The sequence below is a fragment of the Protopterus annectens genome, chromosome 1.part1 (assembly GCF_019279795.1).
Source record: "Protopterus annectens isolate FY-2018-M chromosome 1.part1, PAN1.0, whole genome shotgun sequence".
NCBI lineage: Eukaryota > Metazoa > Chordata > Ceratodontiformes > Protopteridae > Protopterus > Protopterus annectens.
In genome coordinates this window covers 846,483,753-846,505,629 of record NC_056726.1, presented here as the reverse complement: position 1 = coordinate 846,505,629, position 21,877 = coordinate 846,483,753, and the positions used below count along the sequence as shown (strand labels likewise).

Below are 21,877 nucleotides of genomic sequence, written 5' to 3'. Positions count from 1 at the left end.
ATCTGGGAGTTTCCACCCAGGTTTCTAACATAGCTAAAGAAGGCCTTATGATTGTCTTTTGTGTCATTAGCGATTTTTCTCTCAAAGTTGGCCTTGGATGATTTTATGAGTGATCGTAGTTTTTGCTAGTATTGATCAGAGATGCCTTCCCTTTAGGGATTTTGCTCTGTCATGTAGTAGCTTTCTCTTCTTGTTGTAGAGTTTGTTTATGGCTGGGGTCCACCAGACCGGGCGCCTGCCTTTGGTGGAAAGGGTCTTGATTTTATTAGGGATTGCTTGATCCATACATTCCTGGAGGTGCTCGTAGAAGGCATTTGTAAGGGTTTCAGCAGCGTGGGTTGTGGTTTCCATTGGCTCGGGGGCCTTGAAGGATACCACTCCAGTCTTAAGAAGTGTGAAGTTTGTTTTTGAAAAGTTCTTCACTGTGGTCTTTTTTGCTGGGGGTGGGGGCGGGATGTGGATCTCCAATGAGATTAATTTATGGTCTCATCTCACCAATGTGGGATATACTTGCGGTGTGGAGCATTTTGACCCCATGTTTGTGATGATCAGGTCTAGTATATTTTCTCCTCTTGTGGGAATGGTGACTAGTTGTTCCATAGCATTTGAGTTTATGAACTCCAGGAACCTTTGGGCTAGGGTGTTGGGGCTTGAGTAATGTTCCCAGTCTATGTTTGGATAGTTGAAGTCACCCAATATGATGGTGTTTGGAGAGACATTCATACTCTCCAGTGTCTTCAGGAAGGCTGTGTGGGTTTCCTGAGTTTGAGAAGGTGGTCTGTAGCATGCTACAAAACAGTAGGGCAGTTTTACCTATGGTTAATTGCACCTGGATGGTCTCCGATGCTTCGTGCGTTGCCACTAACCTGGAGGTGTGGGTATCCTTTATGAATATGGATACTCCCCCTCCTTTTGTGGTTCGGTCAGGATTTTAGGGCTGGAACGCATGATATGAGGCATAACCTGATAGTGCTGGGGTGCTCTCAGAGCCTTGAACCAGGTTTCAGTCACAGCACAGACATCGATGTTCTCCATACTGAGGAGGGCTTCAAGGGCGTGCATCTTGAGGTTTAGACTTCTGGCATTGAGCAGTATTACCCTTAGTTTTTCTCCATTTTTGTTTTCTAGGGCGGTAGGTTTATCATTTGAGCCTTGCCTAAAAAAGGCACTATGGGGGTGGCAAGAGCCTTTGCCAATATCCGGAAGCCCAGGGGTGACAGGTGCAAGCCGTCCCTTGCGAAGCAGCGTGGCTTGTCAAGCATGTCATCCCAGGCAGACAGACATTGGATCCCCTTAGAATGACACCAGTAATTAAGCCAATTATTAAAGCTGATCATTTTGTCTCTGTATTGTGGCATCATTCTTGGTGAGGGTAGGATACTGCTCAGGGTCAGGGTCATACCGGCCTGGGCTACCTAATCTGAGAGCTCCTCTATGTCTCTTTTCATGTAGTCCAGGGAGGTACGTCTCAGGTCGTTCACACCGGCATGGACAATGACTGAGTCATACTTGTACTTGCTGTGGAGTGACCTGAGTGCTTGTGTTATGTGGCGGATTCTAGCACCTGACAGGCAGCTTACTGTGATCCTTTCCTTGTTCAGTCTGGTGAGTGGGACGTCAGTGTGTCTGACTATGGAGTCACCTATAACAAGTGTGTCTGGCATTGTGTTTGGCCTTAAGGGCTGTGACTGTTTAGCACACTGACTTTGAGAACTGTGTTACATGTCTTATGTCTTGAGGTGGCAGTTGCTTGGGTGTCTGCTTTGGAGGCCTCTGTAGTTTTGGTAGATTTTTGATCAGTGCCTCCGAGTATGTCTTTGTGTGTTTATGTGTTTGTTTTGCAGTTGTGATAGTTCTATGTGAAACTGGGTTTGTGGTGTGCGTGGTTTCCTTCTCCTCCTGTCTGGTCTTGCCAGTCCTGAGTTGAGAGAGCTCAGCCTCCAATTTGGCTATATAGTTGCATCTCCCACATGTATTTGTGTTTTATGGGATAAGGAGTGGGTTGTCTGTGTACATGAGGCAATTGTAACATTGCCTCAAGATGCCCAGATTCACCAGCTGAACAGGAGAGGACGCTAGCAACTGACCCTTCGACATGCTAGAAAAAGTAAAAAAGTTTGCTGTGTAACTGAGTCAGAAGGGACCTATAGGGAAATGGGTACTCGAGGGGATTCTAGGCTAATGTAGTACTTTGTTTAGTATATAAGTACTTTACCTATATAAAAATGCTTTAGGAGCAAGTGCTGAGCTTTTGAGATAGAGAATAGACTGTTTAGATAGCAAGTAGAGAAGTTCTAAGGGAAAAATTGAAGAGCAGACTTTATGGAGCCAGAAATAGTTTAAACTTGTTTAACCGGCGCTGCCCGATGGTGCTCTATGGGCAACTCCGCGCGAAATCACGCAAAAGCTCGCTACAGCGGGCTTTATAGCAGGGGGTTGAAAAGAGCTAGGAATTGACCCAAAATGGCCAATAGACTACAAGTTTCTGGCTGGAACCACTGCTCTAGGGACAAATAGGCTGCTCAGTGCTCCCCACTCCCACTGGTGAACAAAGAAGCTTCCCTTTATCCAAATAGGATATGGAATAGCACAGGAACCAAGCCAAAGCCCAGAGATCAGCAAACTCTGAAGACTGGACTGTTCTAGTTCAGTAAGGCGGGAAAACAAGATGCTTTTTTTTTTTTTTTTTTGCAGAAAACAGAGGAAAAACAGGCAGTAAATGCTATAAATGCTTTTAAACGGCTAGCGCACTTGAGTGTGTTAGCCTACAGGTAAAATTAAGCAACAAATAACTTTTTTAAAAGTGCAAAACAGTTAATCAACACAAAAACAGTTTAAATAGAATGCAGAGCTGTATAAACTGGTGAAAATGCAGTCGCTAAGCAGTAAATAATCAAAAAGCCAGAAAAAAATAGTTAAATCAGGAAAAAGTCACTCTTTTGCTCTCTGCTGCTTGTAGAACTCTGCAGGACACCACGAGGAGCTGTGCTGAGTTGAATACAAGTTTAAAAAGCATGCTAAAGCGGGCTTTATTACAGGGGGCTGAAAAGAGCTAGGAATTGACCCAAAATGGCCAATAGACTACAAGTTTCTGGCTGGAACCACTCCTCTAGGGACAAATAGGCCGCTCAGTGCTCCCCACTCCCACTGGTGAACAAAGATGCTTCCTTTTATCCAAATAAGGATATGGAATAGCACAGGAACCAAGACAAAGCCCAGAGATCAGCAAACTCTAAAGACTGGACTATTCTAGTTCAGTAAGGCGGGAAAACAAGATTTTCTTTTTTGTTTTTTTTCTTTTTTGCAGAAAACAGAGGAAAAACAGACAGTAAATGCTTTTAAGTGGCTAGCGCACTTGAGTGTGTTAGCCTACAGGTAAAATTAAGCAACAAATAACTTTTTAAAAGTGCAAAACAGTTAATCAACACAAAAACAGTTTAAATAGAATGCAGAGCTGTATAAACAGGTTAAAATGCAGTCGCTAAGCAGTAAATAATCAAAAAGCCAGAAAAAAATACTTAAATCAGTTATAGCAAATACAGTTATAACAAATGCTCTGAAATATACTGTATATTTCCAAAATGTTTGAGAAGGACAGTCAGAAAACAAGAAGGTTCAGGCGAAAGAGAAAAAAAAAAAGTCTTGTTTTACTTTTTGAAAGGGAAAAAGGAGGAACAGAAGGCCTTATCAAATGTTCTCTCTGTATTAAGCAGAATGAGCTAATGACACTAGACTGGGAGGTGTGTCACAGTAGGGGCGGGAAACTGCAAAGCCACCAAGTATAACAGCAAGACACAGGGAGGGAGGGTGGGGCAAAATAGCCTACAGACAGCAAGCACTACATAGACAAATGAAAGTTTTTAAACAGATAAGGATTTGTGAAGATACTGAATAGACAAAGTGCTTTATATATATTAAATTGTAAAAACAGTAATCTGTAAGAATAATAAAAAAAATCAAGATACTTATATTTTGTAGCTCAGTTGCGGTCAACAACTCCAGTCTGCACTGTGTGCAAAGACAGAGACCCTACCACAGTTAGGGCTTAAAAACCAGAACAACTTCTTTTTTTTTACAAGAATACAAAAGAACCAGCCCCCACTAGCCAAGAGATAATTACACAGAGGAAATGTTTCAGTTTACAGAATAGCCTACAGACAGCAAGCACCACAGAGACAAATGAAAGTTTTTAAACAGATAAGGATTTGTGAAGATACTGAATAGACAAAGTGCTTTATATATATTAAATTGTAAAAACAGTAATCTGTAAGAATAATAAAAAAATCAAGATACTTATATTTTGTAGCTCAGTTGCGGTCAACAACTCCAGTCTGCACTGTGTGCAAAGACAGAGACCCTACCACAGTTAGGGCTTAAAAACCAGAACAACTTCTTTTTTTTTACAAGAATACAAAAGAACCAGCCCCCACTAGCCAAGAGATAATTACACAGAGGAAATGTTTCAGTTTACAGAATAGCCTACAGACAGCAAGCACCACAGAGACAAATTAAAGTTTTTAAACAGATAAGGATTTGTGAAGATACTGAATAGACAAAGTGCTTTATATATATTAAATTGTAAAAACAGTAATCTGTAAGAATAATCAAAAAAAATCAAGATACTTATATTTTGTAGCTCAGTTGCGGTCAGTTGTTCCCCTCTGTGGGGGGGGGGGTAAATTTCATGTTTTGAAAATGTACATAGTTTTGTGTCTGTTCTAAGTTAATATGGGATGGAAGTGTTTTGTATTTAGGCTTTTGTTTGAGGGCTTTCATTAATACAAAATGCCTTGAAAAATATGACATAATTTCAAACTGAGATGAGAAGAAGCAACTGTACAAAAGAGCAGCCTGCCAAGCATTACTATATGCATGTGAATACAAAAGCTGGAAATACAGATTCAAAAAAAAAAATACTCATGTATAAAAGGTGGAAATAATACTTTTTTTATCTTGATGGCTGTTTGGTCCATATTATCCTGGAATGTGCACAACCTTACAGGTATAGATAAAAAGGAAAGCATATTGAATTGTATTAAGAGATGCAGATTGCAAATACCAATGCTGCAGGAGATATATTTTTAAAAAAATGAGCATGTGAATTTGACAACGAAAGGATTTCAGAATGGATATCCAACAGAATATCAGGGTCAGAGGAGAAGAGGGGTAATTAGACAAACTACTAGAAGGGCTCCAATAGTGCTAGATGAGGAAATAAAGGCAAAAATGTTAGATTTATGTTAGTAAGGTGCTGTTGGGAAGAGAGAAGGATTACAACGACATGCATTTGTATTCCACTGAAAAAAATGCTGTTATGGAGCTTAATAAAATTTTGGGAGCAATATTCAGCTTTCAGCAGACAATATTTATAGGTGGAGGACTGAAATTTGATTTGCAATAGTGAGACTGTATCAGTGAGACCTGCAAGGGACAGTTTAACAAAAGAGGTTAGATTTCTGAAGAAATTATATGGATGATATGAATTCTGTAGTAGGAACTCAGAATTTACATATTATTCCCCAAGGTACAATAACTGGGCTAGTCTAGCTAGAAATTATGTTTTACAGGAACATGTGCATTTGATTGAAAGCTTTGACACACATCCAATAACTATTTCTGATCATGCACCAATAAAAACAAGATAAAAATGAAGGGTAATGAAGTAAAAATGATACACTGGCACTTTCCCCACCCGCCTGTTAAAAAGAGAAGAATTTAAAGAATGGGTAGTGGAAATTATTTGAGAGTTTTAGGAAGACAGAAATATCTTCAGTAGTTATAGATAGTGAGTGGGATAAAATGAAAATGGAGTTTTAAAAGAGGTTTGAAATGAGAGAAAGAGATTTGGTTAATTAGTAATAGAAATTACTTAGTGGGGCTGGTAGAATTGAAAGCATTGCAGAATAAGGGAAATCTCACAGAACAGGAAGAGGTTCAGATGCATTGGGCTAAAGAGAAAATAAGGGAGTTTCTGGATAAGATGGATGAATTTAGAAAGATTGCTGTTGAGCAACAGTTTTTTGATAACTCTAGAACACAAAAATGTTTATCACAACGTCTTAGGCAACAGAATGTTGGAGTTGTTGTCAAAGTCAGGGAATCTATAACAAGAAAAATTACCAGAGATCTTGTAGAGATATTCAAGATATTTTGGAAATTTTATGAAAACGTGTATAAAGCAGAGAGATGTGGAAATCAAGAAATAGCACAAGGAAATATTTATGGGAGACTTAATTATGCAAAGTTTAGAGGCATATGGGACAACAGTTAGTTAAGATAGGAGGACATGAGATAAAAATAGTGATATTTAATCAAACTTCAAGAAAGTCCCCAGGAGCAGATGGTGTTCCTGTAGAAGTTTGGAATTTAGGAGGAAAGAAAGTGATAAAGATTGGGAAGATTTTAACAGTTTTTTAAAAGGAGGGGAAGTACCAACATCTTGGAAGAAAGCTGTGGTGTCTGTCCTACCTAAAGATGGTAAAGACCCATCAGACAAACCTTTATATAGACCCGTATGAGTTTTAAACCATGCTTATAAAGTGTTTGTCTATACTAGCCAAAAGAAAGGTATTGACCAAATTGATAGATATGGATTGGTGTGGTTTTGTGGAATGGAGGCACACATTTGGCAACACTAATAGAACAACGATGATCCAGAGAGAAGCAGAATGTAATAAAACACCTCTTTTGCAGTGGGTCTTGATGCAATGAAAGCATTTGACAGAGTAAGCTGGGATTTTATGAGTAGGAAAATGAAAGCATTTGCATTCCCTGCTATAGTAATAAGGTTAGTTAGGAGGAAATATGAAAGACTGGAGGCAAGAATTAAAGTTAGGAGAGTTCCTTTCTGATAAGTTTTGTTTGAATAGAAGAAACAGACAGGGGAGTCATCTTTAAAGTAAAGAAATCATTCTTTTGGAACAGGACAAGGGATTTGAATTGCATTAACTTACTAAGGCCTTATTAAGTTTAATTCTGTTGACTGCCAAAAATGAAATTGCTATAAAATAGAAATCAAAGTCCAAACCACCTGTGTTGGAAGTACTGAATATTATAAAAGACATAAAGGAATTGGGAGAAGGATCTTTAGTAATGGCAGGGAACAGACTGCATAGAAATAAATGGAAATTGTGGGAACAATAGATGGCAGATTCATGTTCAGGAAGAGCATAAAATTAGACCTGTTAGTAACAGCCTGCATGTCATTGCTGGAACCTGTGTTCTGAGAAACTGCCTTCCAATCTATCTGCAAATATACAGATCTGAGTATATTTTTTTGGTTTTAGAGTTTGTACTGTTAATTGTTGCTTAGATCTGTGTTGAAACTGTTGTCTCCCTGTTCTGAGAGACTGCTTTCCAATCTGTCTGCAAATATACATAGCTGAGTATATTTTTTGGTTTTAGAGTTTGTACTGTTAATTGTTGCTTAGAAACTGTTTTGTCCCACCGACCTTCCCTATTTCTGGCTTGTAGTTTAAATTTGGTGGCTTTTGCAGTTGCCTGCCCCACTGTAGATTTGATCTAGGACACTCCCCCAGTCCCATCTCTTTACCACATTCTACCTAATAAACTCTTTCTGCATTAGCTTAATGTAAGCCTGTTTCCTCTCTTTCCTGTAACCTAGTGTTCCAGATACAGATTTGCTGTATCCAGGACTGTATGTAAGCTTCTGAGCCCCCCCAAGCCTTTCTGTGTTGGAAGGAAGCCTTCTAGCTTATCAGTGGGAGTGGTAAGCACTAGGTAACCTTTCTACCTCATAAGGACTGGTTCTGGCCCAGAAATTGTAGTTATTGGCTATTTGGGCAATCTCTTCCATCTCTCTCTCTCAACTTTCTGATTTGAAAGCCTGCATTTGCACTTGTTTCTGTCCTGTAACTCGTCTAGTGCAGATACAGATTCTTAGTTTTAGCACTTAAATTTGCTTATTCGTGCTCAGCACTTGTTCAGAACTTGTAAGCACTAAATAAGCTACTAATTACTTTTCTCGCTTGCTTAGAGAAAAACAGCTCTTGTACTCACTAATATTTTTTTATTCAGGCATGTCCAAGGGTCACCTCTCAGTGTTCTCTCCTGTCTATCTGATGAATACGGGCATCTTGAGGCAATGTAGAAATTGCCTCATGTACACAGACAACCCTCTTCTCCTACCACCCAACACTACAACCTGTGAGAGATACACTTATCTAGCCAAACTGGAGGTAAAGCTCTCTCCAACCCAGACTGAACTTGACAGTCATGAGGAGAAGGTAAACATTTGCACCACACCACACTCATCACATAGTCTCACTAAATCTACACCACAAAAATCCACACATAGTAACACAAAAACATTTGTAGATGCTCTCAATAATAATCTGTCTTAGCAACAGAGACCTCCAAAGCAGAAACGCAAGTAACCTCCATCCCCCAACACAACCTAAATGACACATAGCCTACAGACTCAGTGTGCTACTCAACCACAGCCAATAAAGCAAAACTACGTACCCAACACACTAGTCATAGGTGACTCTATAGTCAGGCACACTGATGTCCCACTCACCAGGCTAAACAAGGCGAAGGTTACTGTCAGCTGCCTGTCTGGTGCCAGGATCCACCACATAACCCACGCACTCAGGTCACTCCACAACAAGTACAAATATGACTCTGTTATTGTCCATATTGGTGTGAATGACCTGAGACATACCTCCCTGGACTACATGAAAAGAGACATGGAAGACCTCTCCAATCTTGTAGCCCAGGCAGGTATGACCCTAGCCCTGAGTAGCATTCTGCCATCGCCCAGAATGATACCGCAGTACAAGGACAAAATGATTGACTTCAACAATTGGCTAAGCTTCTGGTGTCATTCTAAGGGGATCCAGTATCTGTCATCTTGGAATGACATGGTCGACAGACCACGATGCTTTGCCACAGATGGCCTGCAGCTGTCGCCCCAGGGATTCCAGATACTGGCTAAAGCTCTTGCTACCCCTATAGTGCCTTTTTTAGGCAAGGTTCAAATGACAAATTCACCATCGTAACAGGAACAGGCAAGCAAAAACTGAGGGTAATGCTATTCAATGCTAGAAGTCTAAATCTCAAAATGCACTCACTCGAGGCACTCCTTAAAATGGAAAACATTGATATCTGTGCAGTGACTGAGACCTGGTTCAATGCTCCAGAGAGCACCCCTGCACTACCAGGCTATAACTCGTACCACATTTTTCGGCCATGTAACCTGGACCGAAACACCAAAGGCGGAGGTGTGTTCATATTCATTAAGGATACCCACACCTCCAGGCTAGTTGCTCAGCATAATGCATCCGAGGTTATCCAAGTGCAACTAACTCTGGGCAAAACTGCAGTCCAAATTGTAGCTTGCTACAGATCCCCCACCATGCCTCAGGATTCCCACTCCTCTTTTCTTGATGTGCTGGAAAATATTAGAGTTCAACCAAACACCCTAATAATGGGTGACTTCAACTACCCCACCATTAACTGGGAAAACTACTTGTGTACCAACTCCTTAGCTCAATGCTTTCTGTAATTCATAAACTCCAATGCCCTGGATCAACTTATCCACACCACCACCAGGCGCAACAATATCCTAGACCTAGTCATTACCAACATGAGTGACTGGTATTCCACACCTGAAGTCAACTCCTCGTTGGTCTGATCCGACCATAAGCTAATCACCCTTGATATCCACATCCCGCCCCCACCCCCCATTAAGGAAATCACGGTAAAATATTTCTCCAAAGCCAACTTCATGCTTCTTAAGACAGAAGTGGTGAACTTTATGACACCCATGCAGATGGACAATACAGTTACAACTGCTGAATCCTACACAAATGCACTCTATAAGCACTTACACGAGTGCATGGATCGTGCTATCCCAAACAGAACCAAGACGCTATCCTCCAAAAAAAAGAAGCCAATCTGGTGGTCCCCTGCCGTAAACAAACTGTACAACAGAAGGAAGAAACTGTTGCAAAAGAGAGTAAAATCCCATGAATGGAGGAGCTCCCTGGTCAGCCTCAGTAAGAAGCTGAAATTCCTTATAAGATCCTCCAAAGCTAGCTACAAAAACAAAATCACCACTAATTCTAAGGACAACCACAATGCATTCTAAAGCTATGTGAAGAATCTCAATGGCAGCACCCAGATCTGCTCTGAGTTACAGCACAACGGCACGAAAATTACAGAACCAACTGATATTGCCAACATCCTGGCAGACAGGTTCAGTGCTAACTTTACCCCCCCCCACCCCCTAAAGGGCCCATATCTATACAGAAAGAATGCAGAGTCCCTGTAATCACAACTATGCAGGTAAAAGCTGCAATCTCTAAAGCCAAAAACACAGCATCCATGGGACCGGACAACATCCCAAGGTGCGTTTTACACGAACTGGCTCCCCACTTAAGCACCATGTTCAATAATAGCCATGCACCAGGCTTTGTGCCCACTGAATGGTGCACAGCAACAGTTATCCCACTCCTCAAAGGGGGAGCCACCACTGATCCCGGGAACTATCGACCTATTAGCCTGACGAGCCTGGTCTGCAAGGCCATGGAATGAATCATCATGGAACTCATAAACAAAGACATTGGTAACCTCCAAACTCTGGATCCCACCCAGTTTGGGTTTGTGAAAGGCATATCATGCCTCCTGAACCTGATCGACGACTTTGAGGCAGTCACCAAAGCCATAGATGAGGGTAAGATGGTTCACACAGCCTATCTTGACCTCGCCAAGGTTTTTGACACCATCCCTCATTCTGGAATTATAGCTAAACTCACTAAACTGGGTATAAATCCCTAGATCACAAGATGGGTTGCCAACTGGCTCACTGACAGAACCCACACTGTAAAAGTTGCAGACTCCAAATCTGACCTCAAAGCAGTGACAAGTGGAGTACCACAGGGTTCCGTCCTGAGACCTCTCCTGTTTGGTATCTACTTCTCTGAAGTACAGGCTAACACAGAAGGCTTCTGGCTATTGAAGTCCGCAGATGACTGCAAACTAGGAGCCATAGTCAAGTCCCCAAATGATGTGGACATCCTACAGAAGGGCCTCGCTGAGACAGATGCCTGGTGTCAGAGCCATGGCCTCAAGCTCAATGCCAAAAAGTGCAGTGTCATCCCCTTTGGTAAGAACTCTGTATCCATGAACTACCACATAGGCTGCAATCTACTTAACACCGAATGTGTGATAAGAGACCTTGGGGCACAGGGGGACAGTAGTCTCTCCTTTGATAGTCACATCACCACAGTAGTCAGGAAGTCCTTCTACGGGGCACACCTCATCATAAAAGGGTTCTCATCCAGGAAAAAAGGGGTCATTGTTACCCTCTACCTGACACTCATTAGACCCATTATAGAGTACAATGCCCCCTTTGAAATGTACCTCACAAGACATCTGCAGCAGCTGGAAAGGCCACAGAAGTACCTCACAAAGAGGATTACTGGCCTCAAACAAATGCCCTACACTGACCGTCTCAAAAAATCCAGCTTTACTCCGTAGCATATCGCCTACTCTGAGGTGATCTCTGCCTAACATGTAAAGCCATGTCAATTCCAGAGCTATTGGACATGCTACACCTAAAGAAATCCCAATCCCTCTGAGCTACACGTTCTAAGGACCTAAACATTGTCACCACAATAAACAGGACATGCTGGAGGGATAGATTCCTGTCCCAGAGACTTCCCATACTCTGGAACAGGCTACCCATCTATGTCAAGCAAAGTTCTTCATTAGCACTCTTCAAGAAAAATCTTGATGAGTAGATGGGAAATAGGAAATACATCCCAGGGATCACTTCTGTGTCTCTGCTCGACAGTGACATGGGAAAATAACTTTCTTGGGTGGCGTAAGCCAGGGAACCTTGATGGCTAGGCTTATGTAGACCGTTGGGCCAGTAGCCTAGTACCTACCTACCTATGAACCTAAAAAGAGAAGTGAAGTTTGAAGTAATACAAGTATTCAGTAATTTATATATTATTGGACTGATAATAGTTACAAAGGAAGAAAAGATATGAGATGTTTAATGGAAAAATGCTAATATGGTTTATTTTATTTTCTGGTAATATGTGTTTGCCCGTGTGCAGGCCACAGTGGTGCAACGATTAGCATTGTCACCTCACAGCAAGAAGTTCTCCGGTTCGATTCTCGGCTGGAGCACCTTCTGTGTGGAGTCTACATGTCCTCCCTGTGGTCGAGTGACGTTTAAAGACATGAAGGTAGGTGCGTGCATGAATGGGTGTGCCTTCGTTGAAGGTTGGGCATCGGGCTGGCACCTCGGCACCATAAAAATCTACTGCCAATCATAAGGGGACTGGCATTCTGCTATGGTGAACCCTAACCGGGAAAAGCTGAAAGATATTACTATGTGTTTGCCCATGTCTTAAGTGATTATTTAATACATGTGTTAAAAATCCAGAAAACGTGAACACATTATTTTGAGCACCCACCTGGATCTTCAAACATGTGGATGTTGCCTCCTCACGTACCTCAGATCTCTATATATACTACCATCAAGGTTGCACAGCATGGGGGGGTGGAGAATTAAGGAAAAAAAAATCACCTCTTTTGTTTGCCGAGTTCTGCAGCCTTAGAGGACCCATAGCAGCCCTGCCAAAAAGTAAATAAATAATAAAACTTTGTTATCCCGTGTTATTGCCAAAATAAGAAATTGATCACGTAGTTGTGTGATCAAAACAGCTGCTGACTAACCATATGAAAACCATGGTATTTTTGCAAATACTGTTTAGTGGTATCTTTGAGGTCAGACAACTCATTATAAAGGAAAATGTGTAGTTTTTGTTTTACTTCTTTCTCCATTTTCTGAGAGTTTGTGTGACATCAGCATTAATATATTTAGATATTAGAAATGTAAGATGGAACTCTCATACTTTGTGGTGCAAGGGAATGCTCTCTCCTCTTCAGAAATAATACTTTGTGTCTTAGCAGTTCAGCAACTGATTTAAAACAGGCACTGGTAATTACATTTCCACTACAGTCTGGTCAAGATGGAGTATCTGAATGAATGTCCTATAGTTGTGTTACACTGCTTGTGATGCTTAGTGGCCTTGAATGTGTATTATGAAGGAGTGCATTCTGCAATAAATTTACGAAAAACCCATGCTGAAAACATGGGAGGGTGGCCTAAAACATTGGGAGGGTGGCCTAATGGTTAAAGTGTTTGCCTTACAAACACAAGGTGCAGGGTTTGATTCTTAGAAGGGATAATTGGCTAGGCTTAAAATGGCTCGTAAGAGCAGTTAGCTTAGTACTAACCTATGAACCTATGAACCTATGAACCTATGAAAACATCTATACATGGCATGATATGTACAGTATCTCATAACCAATGAGATTAATGCATTCTGCTGTGCGTCATATCAATAAATATTAGAGGATAATGAAGTTGAGTACTGAAGTCTGCATTTTTGCAAAATCTTTCCAAAATGTTGATACTTTTTTTTTTCCGGTTTTCTAGTGGTTATGGTAATTAGTGAATTCAAGATAAGCTGACTGTGCTTATTGTACTCAGCTGAATATAAGAGAAAGTCCTCCTGTAAGAGCTGGCACAGACTTATAAAATGGCGTCAGAGTCGCATCTAAAACCCTGTGCTAAAAATGCCTAAAAGTATCTTTCCGAAAGACAGCTACCCCTGGAAACACCCCTAAGAGTTGATGCTGTGGTCAGGGATTTGGGAGCGCTTGTAGCGAATGACTTGGCCTTTGACTATCATGTGTCCACTGTAGTAAGGAAATCATTGGATACTGCACAACCTATAAGCAAGGTATGGCATCTAGGTCCAAAGATGTCATTGTTACATTGTACTCAGCCCTTATTATACCACTTATTGAGTACAGTGCCCCCTTCAGTATGTAACTGACCAGACATATTAAATACCTGGAGAGTCCATAGATGTTCCTCAAAAAAAGCTTTATCCTTGTACTCAGTTTCCAACAGACTGCTGAGAGGTGTTCTATGCCTAGCTTTCAAAGCATCTTCAGATCTAGCCAGTATGGACTTGTTGCACATCTGCAAAACAAACAGAATTAGAAACTCACAGTCTAGAGACTTAAACCTCATTTACAACAGAAGTAAGACATATTAGAGGGAAAGATATGTTTCTCAGAGACTGTCCCTTCTCTGGAACAGTTTCTCATCCATGTGAAGCAGAGTTCTCCCCCCCCACTTGAAGTGCAACTTGGATCAGTAAATAAGGCGTCATAAATTTACCCTGGTCTGCCGCCTGTGTCACTGTTAGAAAGATGAAGCTTGCAAATGCTCAATCACCCATACCCAAGCTGTACCCCCAATAAAATGAGTGGTAAAAAAAATGTCAAATAGACTGGGAAAGTATGGCTAGGCTTGAAAAGGTCGTAGTAATTACCAGTGAACCTATGTCTAGAACATCTAGAACTGTTTGAATTAGTACCTGCAACCTGCTTTGTACACAACATGAGTAGAGAGAGGAATAATTATTTAAAATGTTATTTCTGTTCATGTAAGGCAACAACTAAAATCAGTTATATGTTCCTTAAGTGTGTAGTAGCAACACTGGGAGACAGAAGTACATTATAAATGGAATCTATGTGTGTGGAAGGTAAATGCTTCCTAAGTGGTTCAGCGTACATCTGACATACTATTACACTTGAGTGCCATGCATGTGGCCTATATTGTATTTTTCTTGTAAAACTTCAGCTTACACTGTATCCAGGTGTTTGTACTTCATTGTCTAAGAGAGATTTGTGACCTTTTATGACTGTTCAAGGAAAGGTGGACACAAGTTGAGTGCAGTTTTCAATTCCATTTCTTATAAACTGTTGCTGTCTTACTAATTCTAGTGAGTTAGCTTTGAACTGCTGTTAGTGGCTTTATTGTTATCTGTGTGCTTGTCTGCAACTTACTGATGGTCTCTGCATGCAGTATATTTATTCTCTCTTCTCCTTTCCTAGCTTATGATGTAAGCAAATCTTAGCACAGTGTATTTTTTAATTTTACCACTTGAGGAGAGGGAAAAAAGGATCTGATTATGTATGTTAGCAGGCTTTTAAAATATATTTCTTTCATGCAGTCCATAGAAATCAGCGACTGGGTCATTCATCATTTAGCAGAGGACAGGAGGCTGTGGAGTATCATGCACACACTGGAACAGATCTGTGTATGGATCGAGAAGTGGAGCTTGGAATTGATGATGATCCACAAGTAGATAATATGCTTGAAGAGCTACCATCATCAGAAACAGCACCTCTGTCAGAGAGTGATGGCCTTTTTTTGCCCTTGGGTCTGAACTGGTCTAGTATGGTAAGTACAGAGATATAACCAATAAAACAGGGAAGTGGTACAAATGCACTTGGATATGTGATGAATTTTTTTCTGTTATCTGGTTGCTAGTTAACTGTTATACTCAATGTAATGAACTGCTTAGTCAGCTTAATGATTTCAAGGCAGACTATAAAATCAGTACATTGCTGGTTCTGTAACCAGGCCTCACTGCTGACTATTGTTGTTATTTCAGTGAACTGCGAGTACCAGCATAGGATCACTGTAATCAGGTTGTTTTATAGCATGCAATCAATTTAAATCAAAAGAAAGTTATGTAAATCCATTTTCCCTACTTCCTCTCTATCAGCTCCTTCTTACCCAATTAATTTCCCATAATCAGGGTGAGTGTTAACCAGGAGGGGTCATCATTCAGGCAGCCATAAGGGATGGTTCATGACTTTCTTTCTTGCTTTTTGGACCCTAATCTCCGTGTGCACACTCAGTATATCACAGGGGTGGGAATGTGCAGTTGACTGTCTGCAAAGTAGTCCCCTCAGTTCCATAAGGAACATTTACATTCATGCAGCCTTGTCTCACCCCTAAAGCTTGAAAGGTGTTTTTTTCCCTGTCTCCACCAGGGAAATCATACTTTCTAGTGTGACTTTGAATAAGTGCACAATCCCACCCCCCACCTCTGTGATAGCCAAGTGGGCCACGCTTGTGCATATCTGGCTGTCCTGTAAAGAACTTGGTATCCCATCTAGGATTATTACTGTGTCATATATCTTTTGCTTGTTAGGACAGTTTTTCCCTGTAATTCTAAATAGCATAAAGTAGGTATCAGAAAATCATTATGTGATTGGTAGTTCCTTCTTTTTGGTTTAATATTATGTTGTTAAACTTTGCAGGACCTTACTTCTTTTGAAGTACCATCCCTTGCCACCCAGTCTACAGGGACTGATTGAAATGGTTATGAATCAGTTGCCACTGTACTGAATGCTGTTCTTTATTAATTTAACTGCCTTCTTGATCTTAATAGTTGCAGTGAGTAAGCTTGTATTTCCTTCATTAATGATTTTCTTCACTTTGCCAGTGAATTGTGTGTAACGGATCATCAGTGCTTTCTAACCTATTTTTAGCAGCAGCTAATAGCTTTGTTCTTATTGCAGAGTGCATGCTCTTGCCGCTTTTTTATTAAGCATTTTATACACGTTAAATTGTTTGAGTTTGTGTGTGATTATCATGTTGCAAAAGAAAGTAGTAGCAAATTAGTCACTGTTCAATATCCATTGCAGGGTAATTATTGTTCACATTTGTAGAGGCTATATTTGGTAAGCTGGTCACATAATGGATGTCCATATAAAATTGGAAAGCAAAGCAGATGTATAAGCAAAAGCCATATTCATAGATGCAGCATGCCAAGGTATAGGCCTGGTAACACCACACAATCATGTAGCATAGCTCTATGCAATTCACAAGTATGCCAGTGCACTATGTCACAGTTGTATGTACAGTAGCATACGTAAAAAAAAAAAAAAAGAAAAATGCTGGTACAAGATGTATATGCAAGTTAAGCTCCACACAAATGTGTTATCTGCATGTTAGGTATCTAATTATTTTAAATCAGTAAGTTAAATAAAATAATCCAAAATCCATAAATGTAAACTATGGAATAGTGTGTTGCAGATGATGGAATTTAAGAAACATGAACTATGGACAAGCCTGAACAAAGCATAAAACAATGTCCTTGCTATTACAGAAAAACTGCTGTCATGCCCAGCAGAACAATGCTGAAGCTAGTCCATCAGCAGAAGTATAGTGCAAAATGCTTAAAGCAAGTGTTTTTGCAAAGAACTGCAGCAGTAACTCCTATGGAAGTTGTACTGCTTTTTGCAACACAATACAACAATCAAACATGATTATTCCCTTAGTCCGTGATGCAACAATGCTCCAATCATTTGGAGAAGTGACGGGGTCACATATCTTCATTTGCTTCATATGCTGATATATCCCTTTCCTTTGTCTGACCAAGGGGACTGACCCATTTAAGAACTGCCCATTCCATGACAAAAGAACAGGTTCTTATCTTCAATACTTCTGTGTATTGCATCCCAGAATAAATGAACATAGTAGTATTTATAAGAGTGCAAATACTGCTATGTTGTAAAATGTAAGTTATTGTTGCATTGTTATATGCTGTCATTTAGTGTTTATTGTTGTATTAAACAGGGATAGAAAACACAGAAGTTTAGATTCTGCTGGAAAAATAGCACTATTTATTTTTGATTGCTTTTATCAGTATATATAGTCGGCTTTATGTAATCTGGTGCTTGAAATTCTGTATCATTTAAACACATCTGTCACACATTGTTAAAATACACAATGTGATACATCTTTGCAGAGTTCATTTTTTAATATTTAAAATAAAGCAGCAGTAGCATTGAATAGAAAGTACAACTATTTTAAACGCTGCCTATGCCTTTGTCATTGTCAGTTAATGGGAGTTTACAATGATTCTTTTTTTCCAATAAACATCTTTATTAAATTATCACATATGATATAGGCTATCTTTACATTTATATAAATGAAAAACAAACAACATTGATACCACTTCAGTTGCAGACATTATACATCACAGACACCATTGAAACAACTGTAGATGCAAACATTATAGATCACTTAGAATCTCTCCAGTCATTGGCAGTTAAGTATTATATGGCTCATTCAAATCCTGTCTCCTAAACCTCATTCCTTCTCTGCATATATTGTTCCCACAATTCCCACAATGGTTCTTTTCTGTGTTGCTAAAAATGTTTTCAGTAATTAAAAACTTAAGTACTGCTGAATCTTTCTTTCTTGGATTGTGATTGGTTGGTTGTTTCTCCATGTTATAACAACACATAGAACATAATACATACTCCTTGAATTCTAGAAAGGCTCCCTTTCATTTTTTAGCATTTTAGAATAGTTTTTCAGCCACATATTGCTCAACTAATAATGTGTTGTTAATGATATTCTGGAATGTATTTTTAGACACTTGAAAATTAGTTTGCATTAATATCTATTAATAATAAATACCTTTGCACATTTTTGTAGTAATTTTGTAGTTAGCTATCATAAAGCAGGAAAGAGTCGTATCATGTATTAAGTTTGGGATATGAATTAAACTGAGATTTTGGCTTAGGGAAGCCAAGTCATAAGCTTTGTATTGTACCTGTATCCCTTCTGAAGAAATAGTGAAGTGCACACTATTCTGAATTTTGAAAAGATAAATCACTTAATTTTTTTCTAAGGAAATATTTGTTTAAAGACGCAATACCAAACAGAAACAGCATTATCTTTGAAAACAATTTGGAAAACTATCTATTCCACACCCGAAGTTAGAGAAATATTTTTCCTTTCTTTGAACACACACATTATATTTGTTTTAGTATCTGAAGTTCATTATCATTCTGAGAAACCTTCCAGTCTTCATATGCAGGTGAGAAAGCATCTGAGGTTCATTGTCATTCTGAGAAACCTTCCAGTCTTCATATGCAGGTGAGAAAGCATCTGAGGTTCATTGTCATTCTGAGAAACCTTCCAGTCTTCATATGCAGGTGAGAAAGCATCTGAGGTTCATTGTCATTCTGAGAAACCTTCCAGTCTTCATATGCAGGTGAGAAAGCATGCAGGCCTTCATGATCTGTAGGAAATGTAATTTAGATGCTGTGTAACCACAGTGCAAGTAAATATTGGTTGTATTTGCATGAGATAACAGGCAGAGAATGCTACCTCATGATGGTATGTTATATTGAGTAGAAACCACAGGAAGCATGCACAGAAAGAAGCCAGCCATACTGCTGTGTTGAGTTGTGTTGAAAGCATGTGACTGATACAGATACAATTCAGTCCTGGCCCAGTTTATGTACAGTGCAATAGAATTGTACAGCTGTTTCCCCTTCACACAGTGTTACCCACATATGTCACCTAGTACTAAATAGACTCAGTATATAAAAGTATCATATCCAACAGTCTACAGCAGGGTCGATAATATTTATTTATTCAAGTGAGAGGAAGATTGGCACCCGTGGGCTTACGCTCTTACCTGTAGCTGTAATTAGGGATGATAGTGGTTCATAATGGAGATTGCTTATTGGGTAAAACAATGTGGAAACATAGAAACCCAGTCACCACTAACAAGGCTTATAAGACTCCAGACAGTAAGTGTATATAACTTTAGTTATACAAATGGAACGTTCGGTGCATTCCTGTCATATCTGTAAAGACACTAGTCATTATAATGTTTGCTCTGGTCCAAATATTATGGCTGTGTCCGTACTCATAGTAACTGTACGTTCTTGCACACATTCACTAACTGTGGCTTGCTGTGCCTGTTGGTTGCCTTCAGAACTTGCTCATACAGCATCATAGGGTTGACAGCTAAGCTTGCATTCTGTTTTAAATACATAATGTTGTTTGTTGTGAGATTGCTTAACGAAGACAGAGTAGCAGGACAGTTCAAGAGAGAGGCAGTTTAAGTGGTTATGAAGCCAAGATGAATAAAAAGGGTAGATCTTCCTTCTTTCTATGAATATAAAGGGGTATAGAATTCTTGGAAGGCTGGGACAGCAGTTCTCTCTGAGTAGATTGACTTGGCACTGCTACCCCAAATCTTTTTCTTTAACACCTTTATTATATTATCACTTAAGACATAGACAAACATACATTAACAGAAAAGAAAACAAACCATTTTAACATTTTTTCCATTCAAATACAGTATATATCACATATATTTTCTTTGCTACTATCATCAGTCCAACATCACAAAAAATTGCTGAATTCCTGCCTTCCCTTAAACCTCACTCCCCCTTCTGATCATTATTATGCATGTATGTTTCCCACAATTTCCATTTACTTCTGTGTAATTTGTTCCTTCTCTTTTTCTAAAGTTCCTTCTTCCAGTTCTTTTATCTCTGTTATAATATCCAGTTGGTGTAGACTTTGATTTCCATTATCTATTAATTGCTTTTTTGGCAGCCAACAGAATTAAACTTAATAAGGCCTTATATATCTAGGTAGTTCAGAGCCTCTATTTCAGTTCAAAAGAATAATGTCCATGCTTACAGCCATTTGCTTACCAAGTATTTCTGCTTGAGTACTCTGTAGGGAATTTTTAAAATGTGCCAACTCATTTTACTCCCAAAACATATGTCCCCATTTAACTAAAATCATCATCACACCTCCAACATTTGCTATCTACCTGAGGAAAAATTCTTTGAAGTCTACTTGGGAATAAAAGTACCTGTACAAACACTTCCAAGCAAAGATCTTAAACCTTTTGGACTTGGTTGCATACTTGGGAGCCATATATATGTCTTTGCATTGTTTTCTTGTAAATTGCTTTTCCAGTTTGTCTTCCCAATCTTTCCAGTCGGTGTTTTTTCCTGACCTTCTGTGACTTAACTTTTTTCAGGTTTTCGAATTTTATTTTGTTGCGGCTTTCAGGCAGTGCACTTACTAGCCAGTTACTGAAATTTACCCAAAAATCTGAGTTTACTAGCTCTGTCTTCTGAGTTTCTGTTTTCACACTGAGAAAGCTGAAATTAAGCTGTTACTCAATGTGCAGCCATCTTGGAAGCCCTTCCTGGCAAGTCTTAGCTGAACCTTCACTTCCTGTGTCTAACTCCCTGATTACTTCCATTCTGGTAATGGCCAAGGACCCTTCATTGTCTTGACAGGGTAGTCCATATCCTCACCTCTGCCTAGAGGCCCAGTATTAGAAAAAAATAAGTAAATGGACATGTTTCTGTATGTGGACTACATCCAAAGGTTTGAATCCTTTCAATGCTCCAGCATTGGCAATTTTAGAATACCTTTTACAGATCTTTGACCTTGAATGATGCTGTTTATTTATTTATTTTATTTTAACATTATTGTATCAGGATAAATCCATCTGGACACAAAGTGTCCCTTTTCAGTGGAGTCTTGGGGAGAAAAGCTCCAAGGAAGTTAACAGAGTACATACATGGTTTAGATAACAATAAAAAACTGGTATACAAGGCAAGAGAAACAAAGAAGTACAAGAACAATTTTGTAAAACAATAAGATACTCAGGAGTAGAACCCCTATTTGCAATATTTACAAAAAAAAGTACATATCAGGTGAGAATATAGTGTATGCAATGGAGGCATGCAGCGGGTCACTTATATGGAATGGAGTAGTGGGTCTTCAAGGGGGGTCTTTGCAGTTTCAGAGAGGGTTAGCATAGAGGTGTGAATTAAGAAGGCCCTTGAAGGTGCTTGTGTGACTTTGTAGCCTGAGTTCTGGTGGGAGAGGGTGTCTCATACTTTAGCAACATCATAAGACAATAGGGCCTGCCCAGCACTGTTATTGCATGGGTTGATTTCAATCAGGTTTTTGTTACATGAACGTAGTTCCCTTTTGGGGTTGTGAAAATTTAGTATGTCAGCAAGGGCAGGGCTCTTCCCTGGATGAAAAAGAATTTGATGGGCTATGATCAGTTGGTGGTAGTGTAGGAGGTTTGGAAATTCTAACCAGTGCAGTTTAATTAGGGATTGGCACTGGTGGGAATGTGATCTATTATTGGCAGTGAACCTAGCTATTTTATTGTAGCAT

The 21,877-nt window shown here is 39.6% G+C and overlaps 1 protein-coding gene across 1 annotated transcript in view; it reads left to right on the top strand.

The window, feature by feature from the left end:
* LOC122815150 (probable E3 ubiquitin-protein ligase HERC1) overlaps positions 1 to 21,877 on the top strand; it is a 5,886,073-nt gene that overhangs the window by 3,662,379 nt on the left and 2,201,817 nt on the right. The window contains exon 44 of the mRNA XM_044087407.1: positions 15,069 to 15,298. Coding sequence (XP_043943342.1) covers positions 15,069 to 15,298 — 230 coding nt within the window. The remainder of the gene's footprint in view (positions 1 to 15,068; positions 15,299 to 21,877) is intronic.